Source organism: Natator depressus, chromosome 4, assembly GCF_965152275.1.
Source record: "Natator depressus isolate rNatDep1 chromosome 4, rNatDep2.hap1, whole genome shotgun sequence".
Lineage (NCBI taxonomy): Eukaryota > Metazoa > Chordata > Testudines > Cheloniidae > Natator > Natator depressus.
In genome coordinates this window covers 31601365-31620151 of record NC_134237.1, presented here as the reverse complement: position 1 = coordinate 31620151, position 18787 = coordinate 31601365, and the positions used below count along the sequence as shown (strand labels likewise).

General features: G+C 40.3%; 1 protein-coding gene across 3 annotated transcripts in view; it reads left to right on the top strand.

Annotated features, from left to right (window-relative positions):
• The window catches only part of DKK2 (dickkopf Wnt signaling pathway inhibitor 2), an 86148-nt gene that overhangs the window by 24025 nt on the left and 43336 nt on the right, over nt 1–18787 (top strand). Inside the window, exons 1-2 of one of the 3 annotated variants that reach the window (XM_074949989.1) lie at nt 477–697; nt 6167–6375. In XM_074949989.1, coding sequence (XP_074806090.1) covers nt 502–697; nt 6167–6375 — 405 coding nt within the window. In that variant the 5' untranslated portion in view covers nt 477–501. Of the gene's footprint in view, nt 1–476; nt 698–6027; nt 6376–18787 lie in introns of those variants that run through there. The other 2 variants (XM_074949991.1, XM_074949990.1) reach the window with 2 other exon arrangements.

The following is an 18787-nucleotide window of genomic DNA, read 5'->3' as shown; positions in this document are numbered from 1 at the left end:
CTATCCTTAATGTTCTCCCAACACTTTCCATTGTGAAACCCTATTTCAGTTGCTTATAAGTTTGCCAGACTTGTCCCATTTGGGCAGAAATTTTCCGTGACCTGTTTGCTGCATGCTGATTTAGTTTTTTGTGTGGAGGAGTGTAAGATAAATCAGTTCAACTGTTTAAAAAATACATTGTTTTCTGCATGTTTTTAAAACAAAAAGTACAACTGTTTAATTGAGAAGCTTTAGCACCTCCATGCTTTGAGCAGGGACTTGACAGGGGTATGTGGGAAGTGGCATGTCACAGTCACTTTTGCTGTCCCTGTGAAAATTTCCTCAAATTTGGTCAAGGTATAAGCTTTTGAAAAATCCGTTTGCACATGCTCAGTAGAGATCTTAGTTTGGCTTGTAAATTATCTGAAGATTCCATTCATATTGAGCGTGCCCCATCCTCTGACTAGACTGTATGTATATGTGCCATCCCCAGAGAGCAAGTGAGCATGCTCTAGCCTCTGCATGCAGGGGCTGAACAGAGCTTTCCTTGCAGTTGTTCCTCCTGTCTGCTGTGGCAAGATTCTGGAACTGAGCAGGGAGATTGCAGCCTCCCCATCCCCTGCTGCACTGCTGCAGCAATCAGCTGTACTGAATGCAGTGGAGGAAGGAATGAAGTGGCGAGATCAATGCAGGAGCCAGAGGATGAGGGAGACAGCAGGTGAGGGGGCAGGAGACTGTATGTGGGGTGGATAGAAGCAGAGGAGGCTGGAGATGGTAAATAAGTGCAGATGGTGAGTGAAGCAGGAGTTGGTGGGCTTGGAGAGGGGAAGGAGAAAGGACCTAGGAGCAGAGAGGGGGACAGGAGCTCTGTGAAGGGTGGGGTAGGAGCAAAAGATGCACCCTGAGCAAGTGGAGAAATCCTTAGCCCTCCTGCACTTAGAGTGAAACCCAGAATTTGCATCTTCAGTCCTCATGGAGAAAATCAAATGTCAAGGAGACAATGCAGACCTTTTCTCCAAATCCTGCAAGGCAATCCTCACTCCAAAGAATCTCATGTAAGAAACATATCATAAAATAGGTTCTAGCCTTTTGGACTGCTGGATTCTCAGTTGGTTTCCCCCATCCTCTGAGCAATGCTTATTCTAGGTCACATTTATTTCTGATTCATCCCTCCATTGAACTCCACCAAATACATCCTATTACCATTCTACTATTATATCACCTTTGGACCCCCACATTTTTCTCTCTCCTTTGAACCTATACCCAGGGGCATAGAAGCTACTGGGAATTTTGTCCCATGGTTTGTGTTCAGGCTATGTACATGATATATGTTTTTTTTTTTTAATTTAAGGACAAATCATCAGATTTAGAGTGCAATCCAGCTAGGTGCTCAGTGCCTCCTCTGAGATGTTCAGCACCCTCAGTGGCCACTGATTTCAGTGAGAGCTGTTGTTTCTTGGAACGGGTCATTAGATTGTAGCTTTTATTTTCATGGACTCTCTGTATTTCTCTCTCTCTCAGCCACTGTTTTATAATCCCATAAGAAGCAATATCCCAAACAGACTTGCTCATCATTGATTTGTCTATTTCTGTTGATCTTTACTTCAAATAAATGGAAAATGTATTTTTAAAAACATAAATATTAGTGAGTGCTAATATGGGGTTTGATCCTGCTGCTCTAGCTCAGCCAAAAAATCAGGTTGAAGTCAGTGGGAATGTTTCCTAATTGAGGACAACAGAACCAGATCCACAGTCCCAATAAATTCTTGTAGGGCCTCATTCTCTTCCCTCTGAAGTTAGTAGGCAAACTCACATGTACTTCAATGGGAGAAGGTTCTGACTCTTATTGAGTGCTTGCAGTGTGTTCCTAGTTATACAAAGCATAGAGGAGACACTGTCTGTCCCTAAAGGTACTTACGAAATAATTAAACTGTCAATGAAAGATCACATTTTCCATCCCACATAGCTGTCTAGTATAATCACCCACAGCTTTCTGATCAATAAGCCAAAAATCTGGTAGAAGTTGTGCCATCAATTTAAGTAAGGGGGGAGAAGGTTTGTTTACCTAAGCAGAGTACTAAACTGATCTTGTATACCATGGGGGAGTGATAACTGAGATGGGAAGCAGAGCCTGCAAAACCTCACCACTTTATCCTTCTGCTCCTTTATCACAAGCCAGTGAGCGCTGCACACTGAGGCTAAGGGAAGGCTGCTTTGTGAAATCCACTGTGAAGACTGGAAAGAGATGTGATTTCCATGGTAGTAGTTCTCTGTAATACCTCAGCTCCTGGCACACTCATTTGAGAACTCTTCTGACTACAGGAAAGAAACACAGGACGTCTCTCACTGCAGTGATAAACCAGTGAGCTGCGTGTCTGTCCATCTCAGTGCGATTTATGTTTGAATTTGGTGGCTGGTGTGCCTGTGTGTGTGCCTCCAGGGGTATCAGAGCTGACTGGGTGTTTCTACCTGGCAGTGTTATAGGGATCTTTCTGTGTGCAGTCTGTTCAGATCTCACTTCACTAGTTTTCTGTGAAGTTTAAGTGATTTAAAATTATTACGGAGAAGGATCTTTTCAACACATTAAATTGCCACCCGGTTCCCAGTCAGACTGGTGGTGGTATAAGTGAAAGGCTCATCCATATGTGAACTGAATGAGTCCCCTGATGAGAAGTAGCCTTTTGCTTTTGCCCTGATAGATGATTGCCCTTGCTTTCTCTCACAGGTTTCCGATGAACTAGATCACATGGGGGAAAGGTGTGTGAACAAAAGCGAGGGGGTGGGGGAGATTATTTTCTCCTTCCTAAGGAAATTTCAAAGCACTTTCCTGTAGAAATGCCTTCCATGATTATACACAGATGCAAATGCAAAAACCATCCTTCATTTCCTAACCTGATCCTGGCTCCACAAAGGGGCAAAAGACAAATGCTGTTAGCAAGAAAAACTGTCAGATTGTTAATGAAGTTTCATTTCACATTCATTCCCTTTCTGCTCAAAGGCTAGGATAGGAAAAATGTGAAACTTATAAACCTTTGTACTGACCATAATAAAGTCAATTTCATCTTTAAAACAAGGACTTATCTGACCCTGAAATCAGACTCTAAACTACTCAACACAATTTATTTTAGGACCCTATGGATTTAACATCCAAGCTCTATAGTTGATCTGCCACTTCTGAGAAATGAAACTAATTTTAAATCCATCCATACTAAAAATGAGTACTGAAGCTGATAACCTCTTTGGATAAGAAAAAAGAGATTTTAAAGAATTCCTCCATGTAAAATTGGGTTTTAAAAAAAAAATATCAAAGGCTTGAGTTGAAGTTTTTATAGGTTCACTTCCCCATTACCAGGAGCTCCTTCTAGATTACCACAAAGCCTAAAATTGGGACACGTTGACAGAAACAGTCCTCTGTGTTCTTTTAAAAGACTGTAAAAGGCAATGTTTCATATGAGGTCATTGCTGGAGACACAGCTCCTTATCTCCTTAAAAAGTATCTAGCCACAGCTTCGCAGCCAAGCAAGAGAGCTCACAGAATCAGAAGAATAAGGGATGCTGTTTCAAGGGGCTTTCGTCTCTCTGCCCTCCCTCCTCCGTGCATGCCTTAGTGATTTCCTCTCACACAACTGCTGATTTAACAGGGAAAAGGGAAATGAAGTTTAATTTATTCCTCCCCCTTACCCATGTAAAGGGCTATAATAAGTGGAAATGATTGATTCTATTTCAGATGAGTAGCCCTGTGGAAGGAAAAGAACCCGTGAAGACCCAGTTACTGAACTCCTCACCTCCCAAAATGTTGTTGCTTACACTTAAGTGTGTAAATAAGCAACTTATAAGAAAAACTGTTCTCTCCCCTCCTGTCACTCACTATACATACATACATACTAAGGAATCAAGGGTTTGTAACCCGTCTGCAGCAGTACAGACACTGACCCAGGGTGAGCCTTTTGCAGTGAGTCCCTTGCAGTTAATAGGTAAAAGCCAGATCTAGACAGATCCTGCCAGATCTTGCTGATTTTTGCACCCAAGTCCCCAGTTCCATTGCCTGTCTCCGGTTGTTTGCAGTGCTGAGATGTGCCATGCACCTTTTTTTTAGCACACTGGTAGCAGTTGGATGGGTTCTTAGGTGGTGGGATTTGGAGAAGCGGCATGCCAAAATTACTGGAATCCACATCCCAGATCCAGAAGTTTGTGGCACTGCAGTACCAAGATGTGCTGTATTCAGGACTTTTTTTGGTATACTGATAGTAGTTGGATGTGTTCTTTATTTGGATAATGGAATTTAGAGGCTTGGGCGCACAAATTGGTGGGATACAGAAGGATTCATGTCCTGGATCTGTGTTTTTGTGGAGCTACAGTGCCAAGATGTCTCATTGTGGAATTTTTCTGCACACTACTAATGATTGGACATTTTTTATTTAGACAGTGGAATTTTGGGGGCCTGGGTATAAACATTGGCAGGATCTAGCAGAGTGCACCATTTTCTGGCAGGATCCAACTTTTACTCTCATCCTAGATAATTAAAGCTACTATTTATTTATTTATTTTTAGTAAATTTCACAGCAGAGGTGGGAGGAGGAAGTCACAGAATCGTCACCCAATGACCCTCCCAGAGCCCTTGAGGGAGCCTCTCCCACCAGCCTGACCCTGCTGGAGCCCTAGCCCATCTTCCCTACAGCTCCTTACCAGCAAGAACAAGACCTCAAGTAACTGGTCCATCCTGTATCCCAGACCTGGCCGGTCCCTGGTGCCAAGAGGAGCTACTTCTGCAGTTCCAGCTGCTGGCAGTTGAGTTCTGCTGCACAGTGCAGAGCAGGACATGGCCAGCATGTTACACCCAGTAGGACCTGGGTGCGGGCTGGCTGGCTGGACCAAATATATATATATAAATATATATATATATTTTTTCTTGTCCAGGTTTTTAAAAGTGGGGCGCATGGCCCCTTGCCCCCTCATCTCTGTCTCCAGTGCCTATGGAGCTAGGCCCAAACCTGCAGGAGGGAGCCACCACTGCAGCACAAACTCATCATGGACTTCATTGAAATTCCTGATTTCATTCTGAACACCATGCCTTGGTGCCAACATCTGAGCCTTACAGATAGTCCAGTGAAAAGGGATATGTGTCCTCGAGTATGCTGATCCCTGAAACACTGTGTGTATGTACATGTGTTCAGGAGGTGTGCTGGTCACTCAGGGGGACACAGACAGATACAGCCCCTGTGTTCCTAAAGACAGGGGATACTTCCGTCTCCCAGCCAAAATGGGAAGAAAGATCTGCTGTTGGGAAGGTGGGTGCAGGGGGGGATGAGAAGAGTCAGTTTCACTCTTTGTCACTCTGAACTGGGGGCGGAGGAAAGAGAAATCCATTGTGGAAAGCTATAAAAAGTAAAGGGGGCAGTGGGAGACTGTCAGAGAACAGTGAGTGTGTGTAGAGATCTGTGCTAAGGAGTTTGTCAGTGAGTTTGTCTAGATGTCTGTCTGTTTCTGCCTGTGTGATCCTTACTCCAGGTCTTCAGTCCCCAGGACTTGCCTTGTCTGCCGGATGCCTGGAGCCCCTCACCCCAGCACCAGCTAGTCTGTAGGAGGAGAACGTGTCCTTTTCACAAACACTGGCTACAGAGACTGAGGCAAAAGAAAGAAAGAAGAAGGGAGGGGAATAAAAAGGAGGGAGAGAGAGAAACAAAACTAATCCCAGCCCTTGACAGTGCTGCTTGGATTGGATCTGGTTTGAGTTTTCTCCCTGCTGACTTGTGTAGCAAGAGAGGAGGAGTGGGGGGAAATAAGTAACTGACTCTTCGTCTGAAGTTTGAGCAAACCTGCAGGGTGACTCCACTGGTGGGAAGCTTTCCTGGGTGCAATTGCCTCAGTTTATTGCTCCCAGTCACTAAAAAATTTCCTGAACTTCTCAAGAATCTGGAGAAAAAAGCCGTCACTTCACTTGATCTGAATGTTGCTCATTTCTTTTAGACTGTACTTTTTTTAGGGGATTCTTTTTCCTGTCTCTCCCAGGACAGCGGTTTCCTGAGCATGTGGCATTGAAATCTATTGAGTTGTTTTGTTAACAAACTTTGGGAGAATTTTTTTTTCTTTTTATCCCTCTGCTGTTTTTTAAATCCCTTTTTTGGTGGGGAGGGGGAGATGATGCTGCTGATATGGAATAAGTGCTCCTGCTGTCTCCTCTTACTAGCCGTGATCCTGATGGTGGAGAGCTCCCAGCTAGACAGCTCCAGCTCCAAGGTGAACTCAATCAAGTCCACCCTGATGGGGGAGGCTCCAACGCAGGCAACCAACAGATCTGCAGGCATCCACCAGGGACTGGCACTTGGGAGCAGTAAGAAGGGCAAAATCCAAGGGCAGATGGGAAAACCTCCAAAGCACCATCATCGGCAAGGAGAGGTAGGACACAATTCATATACACATCTCTCTTTTTCTCTCCCTAATGTGTGTGTGATGATTTTTTATGTGATCTCTCTCCCTCCCTACTTCACATAGGTCTAAAATTCAACTTTATTATATTTAAAAAAGTCAGATTTGTAGTCCCTCTCTTCTTGACAGAGCTTTCCTTCCAAAATGAAATGAATTCACTTCTCCAAGACTCTCAAAGACAACACTGTTTTTAGAGGAGTACATGTAAGGGGGATTGATACGGTTTTAAACCTTAAGAAAAATAAAGTATCAAATTGACTGAGGGAGTCAGTAATCTTAAACGATTGCCTTGTGCATTTCTCTGCTGGATTTGCTCATAAAGATGGCTGGAAATAAAACCATTATTAATAATAAAAATAATAATAAAAATAATAATAATAATAAAATGATTTAATGAATAAAGGATGTAGCTGCTTGCTATTTATTTTAGTTAGTCAAGTTTGAACAGATGTCAAATTAGAGCTCAAAGTGAAAAGGATGTTGCTAGTGATAAAATGAAACCCTTCATAAAAATCACAAGTAGGAGATTGAGCAGGAGAAATTCTCTTGTGTGAAAGTGTACTAATGAGGGTCAGAAGGCTTGCTAGTCTAATATTTTAGCAAAATTCTTGCGCATAGTTTTGTGCTGAGAGTGAAGTAGGAAAAGATTTGCATATTTCACTCTGGGACACCCAACAATGTTTGCAGATGTTTTCTTTGGTCATGGCCATGCTAGGCTGGAGTCAGAATGACAGCCGTCAGGATGGGGAGGGCAAAGTTGAGCTGAAATAAAAAGGAGTTACAGTTATAGAAGTAGGAAGGGAACCTGATTTGGCTGTGAACAACAACTCCTTCCTCCCCCTGCTTTGGAGATATATATATATATATATATACACACACACACATCTGACTGAAACATTTCTGCATTCATGTTTCCTGGAAGGCAAATGATAAAGTAGCGTTTTAAGTCATCAGTCCTCTATCATCTCTTAGGTCTCCACTTGAATGGCACATTATAGTGATTGTATAAATGACATAGCTAGAGCATGCATTATTCTGCTTTCGAAAATATTGGTTTTCATACAATCAGACACTAGTAGCACCTCCAGATACAGCTGCTTTTCATAAGCAACAGACAGTGTTGCGGCAAGGGAGCTGCCAACATTCAGGCACTCAGTATGTTTCCTTTCCAGTGCTGAAGGGTCCCTGTCCTGTTCACATCTTTCTTTAAAGCAAGGAAGAAGCTGCAAATTCAAGTGATTCATTGAATTCACTGAATTATTTCACTGCAGCTTCCTAATAATTGGATGTAGCTATTTTGTTCTGAGTGCATGCAAAACTAGCAATATGTGATTAGGGTTTTATTTTAAGCTAATTATATGATTTTTGAATCTCTGTAGCTTCTCTTCTCAGACCCCACAATTGTTTTATAATTCACACAGAATTCCTTACCTCTGAGCAAAAGTTTAATAGCAGGTGCTGTAGCAAAGTCTCATATTACTAAGATTATTGCATTCTTTTACTACTTTTACATTTACTAGGAAACAATGGAGTATGACTTATAACTCGCCATTGACAAAATAAAGGAGCAATGTACATTTTTATTCATTTGCCTTGCTTTCTTCACTGTGTTTAATCACAAAGTCAAATTTTGCCACCCATTCTCGCACCCCATAATATCTTGCTCTCTGAGCAGTCCCTTAATTTCTGTGCTGCTGCTCCCACAGTAATGTACTATAAAACAAGAGTATGGAAGACAGAATCTGGCTATTTGGTATTAACATGGCCATCCTTATTCAGGATAAGATGTCTTTAGCGCTAAAGACATGATGTTGATGCAATTCACTTAATCCCAGTGAAGTCAGTGGAACTACTCAGGAGTAAGATTTGCAGGAGTGGGCCCTTATTTGCTAATTTGAACTATTCATTAATTTATAATGGCTCTCACTCACTAGCACGAATTAGTGATGCTCTACTGCAAAGCACACTGAGACATCTGTATATAATTATAAATGTCCTTAGTGGGAAAGAAGATGCCACTTAGTTTACAGATCCTGTTTTCATATAATTTGCACTACAAATATCACTTCAGCCAAAATCCTGCTCAGTTTACTCGTGTGAATAGTGTCAATATTTAATGGATTACATGGCTGAGAAAGGCAAACAAGATTTAGCTCAAGGAGCCCCATTCCTGCACTCTTTACTCAGGAAAAACTCCCATTAGAATCAATGGCTGTTTATCCTGAGCAGGGAATACAGGATTGGCTCCTGTTGAGAGGGTAATGTATTCATTATATTTTCTCATTAATGAAGCGTCATCTTCATTTGTGGCTACATCGTTAGGTGTGGGGTTGGATAGCCATGAAAATAGCTGAGATTTACAACCAATAATTCTTAGACATTATTTTTCTCTCATTCTTTAAGATAATTAACACAACACTTCAGTAAAAAAAAAAAAAGCGAATCTTGTCATGATCATTTTTTGTTGACATGTATGGTTTCAGAGTTGGTAAGCTGCTGAATTTCTAAACAGTGGTATCGTATATCACAAACCAATTAAGACATTTTAATAATTTTCATAAAATAGAGCTTTATTAAATTAGTACTCTTCCTTGATTTGTTTAGACAATCAGACATTGTAGTGGGAACTTGATATGTATGTTAAAAGAGCATCGCTTCCTACATCTTTTTCGCTGACGTTTTTTCCATAGCGGGATTGTTAGTCTGATAAAAATAGCAGTACCTTTTTAATACCAAAGAAATAAAATGTTGAGACTTCTATTTTACGTAGAAATAGAAAATGGCTTCCCTAATAATTAGGGCATAAAGTGGAAAAAAAAATTAATAAAATTTACCTTCAGAGCTAAACTGAAGTCAACAGAACTCTTCCAGCAAAGAATTTGGTTCATGCTGAACAAGAGAACGATAGCCAACAATTAGTTGTTTGTGGGTGGGTATGTGGTTTTGTGTTAGACCAGTATGCTGTTGGTGCATTTCTTACATTTATTTACATCCTATGATGATCTGCGACATCAAGATTACAGTTGACTCTAATTTAGTCAATTAAAGAAATGGATGTATGTATTCATGATTTCTCTGGAATATTGATATGTTTTCTCTAGCAATTGACACTTCATAATGCTTTCATTTCAAAAGGGATGATCTTGCACATCTTTCTCAGGCAAAGCTCCTATTGAAGTCCACGGGAATATTTGTATGAGTAAGGCAAGCAGAATCTGGGCTCGGATTACATTTATGCAGCAACTAAATACCTACAGCTGGCCTGGGTCCGCTGACTTGGGCTTGCAGGGCTTCGGCTGCGGGGCTGTAAAATTGCGGTATAGATGTTTGGGCTCGGCTAGATCTCTTGCTCTGGACCCCAGGAACGAGGAGGATCCCAGAGTCTGGGCTCCAGCCTGAGACACCTCAGCAATTTTTATCCTGCACGGCGCAGCCCTGAGAGCCCACGTCAGCTGACCCAGGCCAGTCCTGGGTATGCCTCAGGTCTTTTACTCCAGTGTAGACATACGCATACAGGGGCAATCAGGAGGAATACGATTTTGAATACTACTTGAACACAATTATGCCTATACAATAAGCATTATTTCTTTAAAAATAGCCATAACATAATTTAGCAGTTTTTCAATAGCCAAGAGCAAGTATTCATAGAATTGCTAAATTATTTGGATTTTGGCTGTCCCTTCATCCCTGTCACTCCTTCTCATTTTATGGTTGTTTATCCACTTCCACAAAAATGTAACATGTACTAGCAGTCACACTAGGGAAAATATATACACCTATGGGGCCACACGCGGCTCCATTTACTCAGTAAGGGCCTGATTCTGTGTTACTGACTCGCATAAGTAATCCCACAAGGAAAGGTGGCAGAATCAGGCCCCAGGTTAGTTGCTGCTCCATGAGGCTCAGTGAAATCAATGGACTCTTTTCCTGAGCAGGAATAGTGTAAGAATGTGCTATTCTAAGAGGGCCTTGTGACATGCCATCACCTCCTCTCACTTTTCTTTTTAACTTTGATTTAGATGTGTGAATTCTAGGAACAGCTACTATTTTGGCTTCTTGAGAGAATGATTATGGATTTAGAATCTTTAAAAACAAAACAAAGAAACCATTTAAGGTTAATGAAAAATACCAGGTTAGCAGCATTGCCAACTGAATTTTTCTAGCTACGTATCATGCGTAGTTTACACAGTGGCCGGGCAAGCTTTCCTTTGTCCCCCACTGTTCTAAAATTATCACTTTTATGGGCAAGATTCTTACTCCTGGTTGAAAGTAATGAAGATTCCCTTGAATTCAGTGAGACTATTTGTATGCTGCCTCCATACCTCACTTCACCACAATTTGCATTTACCCCTCTGTTTCCTGGAGACTCTCCACTCTCTGTGCTTCAGCCTTGCTGAGTACTACCCACTACTGTAGGTAAAGGTCCTTCCCGTCTTCTGACTCTATCCTCTCTGCTGTGCTCTATCCACCTACTAGCTCCAACTACTTTCCTTTACTAATGCATGGGTCTTAGTAGACCCCCCCCACACAACTTTTTCCCTAACCCCAGCTACAGGTCCCTCCTTCCTTCCTACTTCTACCAAGTCCAGTCACTTCCCCCACTGCAGATGGCCAAAAGAGCAGATGCTGAGAAGCTGAACTGCATTGCCGTTCTTCAATGGACCTAACCTTTCGTGGTGGTGGTGTGAGTTGTTGAGGGAGTGGGCAATAGCTCTGAGCTGGGGAAGAGAAAAGAACAAGGGGTTAAGAGGTTAGAGGAAAGAGCAAGTGAGAAACTGAGAGGGTAAAAAAGGCTAGTTAAGGGAGAAACAGGCAAGGAAAGTGGAGAAGAGGTTGAAACCAAGCAAACCTTTGAGTTCAGATGGTGGATTTTTTGTGTGTGTGTTTCGACTATAAGCATTATGTGAACTGAATCAAAATGGCAGAGCTTTGCACACCTCTAATATTCACCAGCTCATTTACATACTAGTGTTTCCCAACTGGACATAATTACCAGCATTAACACTGTGACATCCTAGAAAATGCTAAGATGAGATTTTTTTTTTTAGTAGCAGGCAAGTAAAACAGCATGAGATTCAGTAATTGACCACAGTATCCTAAGAACACAGCAATAAAAGGTACCAAACACACCAAAAATGTAACCACAGTCTCTTGAATTGCTAACAAGCAAGACAGCACCAATTATTTAACCACAGGATCAAGAATAATTTAACTACAGTACCCAGAACTATATCCAGCCACAATAATTTTATGTAAGTAACCAGAATTGCTAGCATCTATAAAGGCCACCAAAGAAATTATTATTTGCCCTCCTCTTTAGCTGTCTGGAATCTGAACACTTAGATTGTTAGCAGTCTTGTTAAGTGGCTGAGGAAACTTTCTTTCTTTTCCTGTTAGAGAACTGGGCAGGAATTATTTCCTTTCAATGTCTCACTTTGAGTCCACTTTAATATTTTTTCTTAACATCTTACTATTTTATGGGAGTTCTTCCTCTAAATTATTTATATTTATTACAATTTATGACTGTTCATATAACAGTAGCATCTAGAGGCCTTCAGCTGAAATTGGAGTGCCACTGTGCTAGAAGCTGTATAAACACATATCAAAGGCTATCCCTATCCTGAAGATCTAACAGTCTCAGTAGACTACACAGACAAATGGTGCAGAAAGCGTTTGATAACATTTTTTCCCTCTGAAAATGGTTTTTTAGCACCTACCTGAGCTCAGTTAAGCTGAAGGTTTGTATGTGCGAATGATGTACAGTTTTAATTTTAGATAAAACTAAGCATTTGTGTCTGTTGGCCGTATACTACATCTCTATCATATTCTGTTTAGTTGATTAAGCATTCTGGGTCTTATTACTGACTGCCTTACAACTACGCATCCCAGGACATATAGTACAGTAGGTATTTAATTCTGCCCAAAGGGGGCCCCTTGAAACAAGTTCCTGAGTTTGTTTTTTCATGTGTCCCTTTATTGTTTTAAGCTTTGCCACATCAAGAATTAAGGTTTTATCCAAAAGATTTTTTTTTAAAGGCAGAGGCCTGGCCTCCTCTGTGTGGACATTAAAGATCTCTGGCCAGATCCCAGGGCACTCTTTTTATAAGTAGACTTTGCCCTGGTGACCTTCACCAAACTTTCCTGATCCCACAGTAAGTGTACCATTTGGTTGATGCTTTACATGCTTAATACTGTGCTTCATGTCCATGGCAGAAGTGTCAGATGTGTAGAGATTGTAAATTGTCTAAGGATCCTTAAGCATGAAAGGAACTATCGAAGAAAGTAAAGTCCTGTGTACATTTAAACTGTTAATCTTAAAGCCTCATGGGGTCCTTTGAAAATTCTTTAAGGGCTAGATTGTGCCTTTGGCACCCTTCAATTGAAGCTAGCTTCACTGAGCTGTGACTCCAGTGACATGGAGAGCCCCACACAGCAGCCAAAGTCCTTAGGAGGAAAACTTTCATAATTTTGTTCCAGGTGGTGATTTGTCTGCAAAATTTGCCTTAACTTTTACAGTGAAAACATGAAGTTTCATGTCTTCATTGCAGATCCATCCTTGATCAAAAATTGGCTTAATTTTCCTCAATGACACCTGCTTTGAACGAAATTTTATTAGGTCTGTTGATTGTAATTTACTTACACGATTAACTCAAAAAAATGAACTGCAATTTAAAAAAATTAATTGTGATTAATCGCACAGTTAAACAATAGAATACCAATTGAAATGTATTAAATATTTTTGGATATTCTACATTTTCAAATATGTTGATGTCTATTACAACACAGAATACAAAGTGTACAGTGCAAATATTTGTAATAAAAAGAAATAGTATTTTTCAATTCCCCTCATACAAGTACTGTAGTGCAGTCTCGTCATCGTGAAAGTAACAACAAAAATCTACGTTTGTAAGTTATACATAACTGCACTCAAAAACAACACAATGTAAAACTTTAGCGCCTATAAGTCCACTCAGTCCTACTTCTTGTTCAGCTATTTGCTAAAACAAACAAGTTTGTTTACATTTACAGGAGATACTGCTGACTGCTTCTTATTTACAATGTCACCTGAAAGTGAGAACAGGCTCACACGGCACTTTTGTAGCCAGCATTGCAAGGTATTTACATGTCAGATATGCTAAATATTCATATGTCCCTTCATGCTTTGGCCACTATTCCAGAGGACATGCTTCCACGCTGATGATGCTTGTTAAAAAAAAAAAAAGTGTTAATTACATTTGTGACTGAATTCTTTGGGGGCGAATTGTAGTCTCCTGTTCTTTTTTTTTTTTTTTTTTTTTTTTTTTTTTTTTTTTACCCACATTCTGCCATATACTTCATGTTATAGCAGTCTTGGATGATGACCCAGCACACTTTTTAAGAACACTTTCATAGCAGATTTAACAAAATGCAAAGAAGGTACCAATGTGAGATTTCTAAGGATAGATACAGCACTTGACTCAAGGCTTAAGAATCTGAAGTGCCTTCCAAAATCTGAGAGGGACGAGGTGTGGAGAATGCTTTCAGATGTCTTAAAAGAGCAACACTCCGATATGGAAACTACAGAGCCCGAACTACCAGAAAAGAAAAGCAACCTTCTGCTGGTGGCATCTGATTCAGATGATGAAAATGAACATGCGTCAGTCTGCTCTGCTTTGGATCGTTCTTGAGCAGAACCCATCATCGGCATGGACGCATGTCTTCTGGAGTGGCGGTTGAAGCATGAAGGGACATATGAATCTTTAGTGATCAGGCATGTAAATATCTTGCGATGCCAGCTACAACAGTGCCATGTGAACACCTATTCTCACTTTCAGGTGACATTGTAAACAAGACGTGGGCAGCATTATTTCCTGCAAATTGTAACCGAACTTGTTTGTCTGAGCGATTTGGCTGAAGTAGGAGTGAGTGGACTTGTAGGTTCTAAAGTTTTACATAGTTTTATTTTTAATGCAGGTTTTTTGTACATAATTCTACATTTGTAAGTTCAACTTTGTTTTTTACAGTGCAAATATTTGTAATAAATATAAAGTGAGCACCTTACATTTTATATTCCGTGTTGTAATTGAAATTACTACATTTGAAAATGTAGAAAGCATCAAAAATATTTAAATAAATGGTATTCTATTGTTTAACCGTGCAATTAATCAGAATTTTTTTTAATCACTTGACAGCCCTAAATGTTCTCTCTTTGCTGCAAATGAAGATCCACTTTCCCTCAAAATTTCATGAAAACAGAGCAGTTTTCAATTTCAAAATGAAACTTGAAAACAATGGAATTTCAGGTTTTCAGCTTCACAGTGAAAATTCCACAGAGCTCTAGAACTAGCTACAAAAATTCATGTTACAAATACACAATGTGTCCTTACATTCTACCTTGGAAGGAGACATAAATGGACATATACAATTATACCAAATGGCTGAAGTACAAATCAACAGTGATTTCATAGTTATGGTTCTCACAATAATCATTGTTCTTGTGGCAAGCCCCATACCCATCTATGATTTATTAGTTCCTTTGGGCAAATAGACACAGAAGTCATTGATTCTGAAATGAGCATATCTAAAATCATGAATGAAAATAAAAAGCTTCCTCATTTAACTGCTTTGGACTTCCTATGAGTAAAGACTGGAGGAAAGGAAGATAACATTGTTTAAGCCCTTTGTCAAGAAATCACTTAAGCACTTGCTTCAGTCCCATGGGATTTGCCTTCAGTCTTTGATATGATAGTGTTCATATGACAGTTATTAATCTTTGAAAACTGCACTTTGCACATATGTAGTGCAAATAGTACAACTTTTAATACATTTTAGCACATGACAAAGGTGGACTGTTCTGCAAATGCTCAGGGTATGAGGTGTTACTCAGCTCCACAGGAACTCTGCTTCATTCTCTCCACATAATGTAAGTGTTAACCAGGCTGTGTATGTTTTTACAAGTAGACACATCAGTCCAGTGAATGAAAGTATAGGCTTCAGTTCCATGCACTTTATAAAGTTTGCATTGAATGAGCCAGTCGTCTGCAGGGCTTGTGACTGCCGAACTGACTTTGACTTTTTTTTTAAGTAGGGATATTTTTAAATGGAATGATAAAGAATACCAGCGGGGGTGTGTGTGTGTGTGTGTGTATAGTATGTTATATTTATATATATATATATATATATATATAAATATATATATAACATACTCTGAACTGCAGTAGCCAGCTTACATCCCTGAAACCTCATATTCATCCATGATGTTTCCTGTATATCATTAGGACCACAACCCTGGAAGTAACAAACCTTATGGGAAAAGATTCCTTAGATGATGCTCTTTTTGACACAGAATTCTGAGCAGGGTAGTCTCCAGACACCCTTCTTTTAATACATCATGTTAGACTTTGACGGTTTCCCCGATTCTGTTCAGTTTAATGAAATTCCCAAAGAAACTAAAACTACATGGGTTGCAGTAAAACAAGATTAATTAGGAAGAGCATGAGAAATCATATTAAAACCAAATAAAAATATGCATAACACAACTAGTCTGAAACCATATGTCAAAGCTAATCTAGATCGGTACAGTTTGGATAGCTGCAATGCAAACATTTTCAAAAGTGCCTAAGTGACCTAGAAGCCAAAATCCCATTTTCAAATGATTGCCAGTAAGGCTTTAGCTCCTAAATGCTAAGTCACTTCTGATATTGAGACTTAGGCTCCTAAATAATTCAGATGCTTTTGAAAATTGTATCCACCTTATCCTTCTAGAGCAACAGGTATGCTCTGGCTACTTTCTCTTGTAGTTTTCTTATCTCATATGTGTTCATGTAGAATATGTTGGGGTTCTTTTATTTGTTCTGTTTTGTTATCTGAGCTCAGTCCAAAAATATTTACAGATTGGTGTTTAAAAAAAAGTGTTTCTTTTACAACAGAGAAGCAAAGATGAGTTTAGGAGATCTTTTCCCTCAATTTCTCCTTCAGAAGAGGCTGCAGACCAGGCTAAATGAAGCTGTCTTACAAGCCTCTGTCCCAGTAGGGATCGAACGGACTGCACAAATCTCATCTGCCGCTTGTCTTCTCCTCTTCTGGGTTGAAGATTGGGGAGAACATGCCAGTTTCTATCCAGCTTCTCTTCATTATGGGGATAGGGAAATGAAGAGGCTCTCACATTTTCTCTTGACAGAGTGGTGAAAGGCATGTTATTAGAAAAGCTAGTTTCCCTCCCACTTCTCTTCATGTGGGGGGAAGACTCCATGGAGTAAATACTGAGCCAAGATCATCATGTTTCCTCTCTTCATAATGGGTAGAATCAGGCTTGGTAAATCTGCTGTTCCCTCCTCACCCACCTCTCTACAGACTGCTTCTCTTCATGAGAGAGTAGGATCAGATGGAGAGAATCTGGTGTCAGTCCAGTCTTCTTTAGGGGGAGTGACTCTGAGGACTGGACGGTGAGTTTACTCTCCTCCTGGTTCTCCTTCTCGTGGAAGTGTAAATGATCAGATAGAGGATTCTGCCTTCTTTCCAATGGGACAAAGGGGTTAGGTTTTGGGAGGTCATTCACATGCATTTCCTTCAGATGAAGAGTCAGTGCCCCATCCATCTCTCAGAGGGGAGATGATAGCTCATGGAGTGAGGAGAGAGTTGTCTCTTGAATAGGGGGATCTTGCAAGGAAGGATGTTTGTCTCATGTACGGAAGGGAGCACACTGAAGTGACTTAGAGAGGGGAAGAGTAAATTGTGCATTGCAAAGGAGGTAACCCACATGGGAGCTGTGTCCTTCACCAGTGGAAGAGGTCTGTCTTGGGTCAGAAAATACATTCACCCCAATTATGTATCTGGGGCATGGTTATAGGGTGACATACATGGGAGGCAGGCCTCTTGCAGGAGAAAGAAGGTAGTATTGGTAGAGATAAATAATATTAAACAAGGTCATTCAGAAGTAAACAGACCAACTTCATTGGACTACTGTATGTGAGGTCATATTAGTTATTTGTGAATATGTGGTTGGCCACTAAGTAGAGGTAGCAATTACTCTGGAATCCTAGACGTTTCCACATTTTAGCACAGACAGTCTGAAAAGCCATATTGGAGTGGTATGCAGTGTTGGTGAAGCTGTGTGGGTCCCAGGATATTAGAGAGATGGTGAGAGCTAATATTTTTTTTTATTGGACCAACTTCTGTTGGTGATCGAGACAAGCTTTCAAACTTACACAGAGCTGTTCTTCAGGTCTGTGTAAACTTGAAAGCTTGTCTCTCTTACCAACAGAAGTTGGTCCAATAAAATATATTACCTCACCCATCTGGTCTCTCTCGTATTGGAGTTTTGTCATTCTTTCTCTTCAGTTTATCACCCAGTCAGGGCGCAGGAATGATACTATGAGTTTTACGTAACCAAACACATGGTGCAGAATGAAGTAAACAGTTTGTGATCAGCTAATGGAGCTGAAATTGTTCATCCAGACTACTGAATGAATACTTATGTATAACAAACAAATTAGTAGCAATCAGGATCAGTTTATGAATGACTCAAAGAATATTATTCACCATGAAATAACTCAGCCAGCTCTTGTGAGGGAGCCAGGACTGGGCAACACATGGGAGTTGTATCTGTATGGAAACAGTGCATTCTGATGTCTCTGGAAGGGGCCAGGGAAAAAAGGTGGGCTGCTATTCTCTCTCCCAGCAAACTCCAGAGCAGAGCTGGGTGGCATACACAACATCATGTGCATCTTGTTAAGGATAATGTGTTCACTGAGGCCAAAGTTCTGTCAAAACTTATATTAAAAATCCACTTTTAATATAGAGTTTTAGTGGAAGGGTTAAACTGTTTAACTTGGTAAAAATGTATCTGCAATTGTTTAAATTAATACAGTGCTTTCAAAATGCTTTTCAGGAATGCTTGTAAATTTCTGCGCTTGCTTTTTTTCCCCCCCCTCTCCCTATTGCTATCTTCCAGAACCCCCTTCACAAGGAAATGGCTTTTTAACAAGAAGAATCCTCTTGAAATTACATTTCCAAGGGGGTCCTTGCCACAGCAGCTGCAACAAATTGCAACTGAACTTTAGTCTCCGTTGGTTCTCGTTGTTAAAAGGATAGATGACCAAACAAATATTTGTATTATAACTTATTTATTAAGCAGTGTTTTGCGCTATGCCGAATTAATTGTCTAACCAGAAAATCAAGCTTTCTGCACAAAAATAAATATTTCCAAGCCCTTACAGCAGTATTTGAATTGAAGGGACTTGAGAAAATATTCCTGACACTAATTTTATTTGGTTCTGTTTGATTTAGGTTCTTATATCATGGCCATCAATTACTGTGGCATCTGAGTGCCTTTCCAGGGCCAGATTCCCATACCCATACTCATGCTGGTGCAGCATCTTATTCCTTGAGTATTTCCATCCAT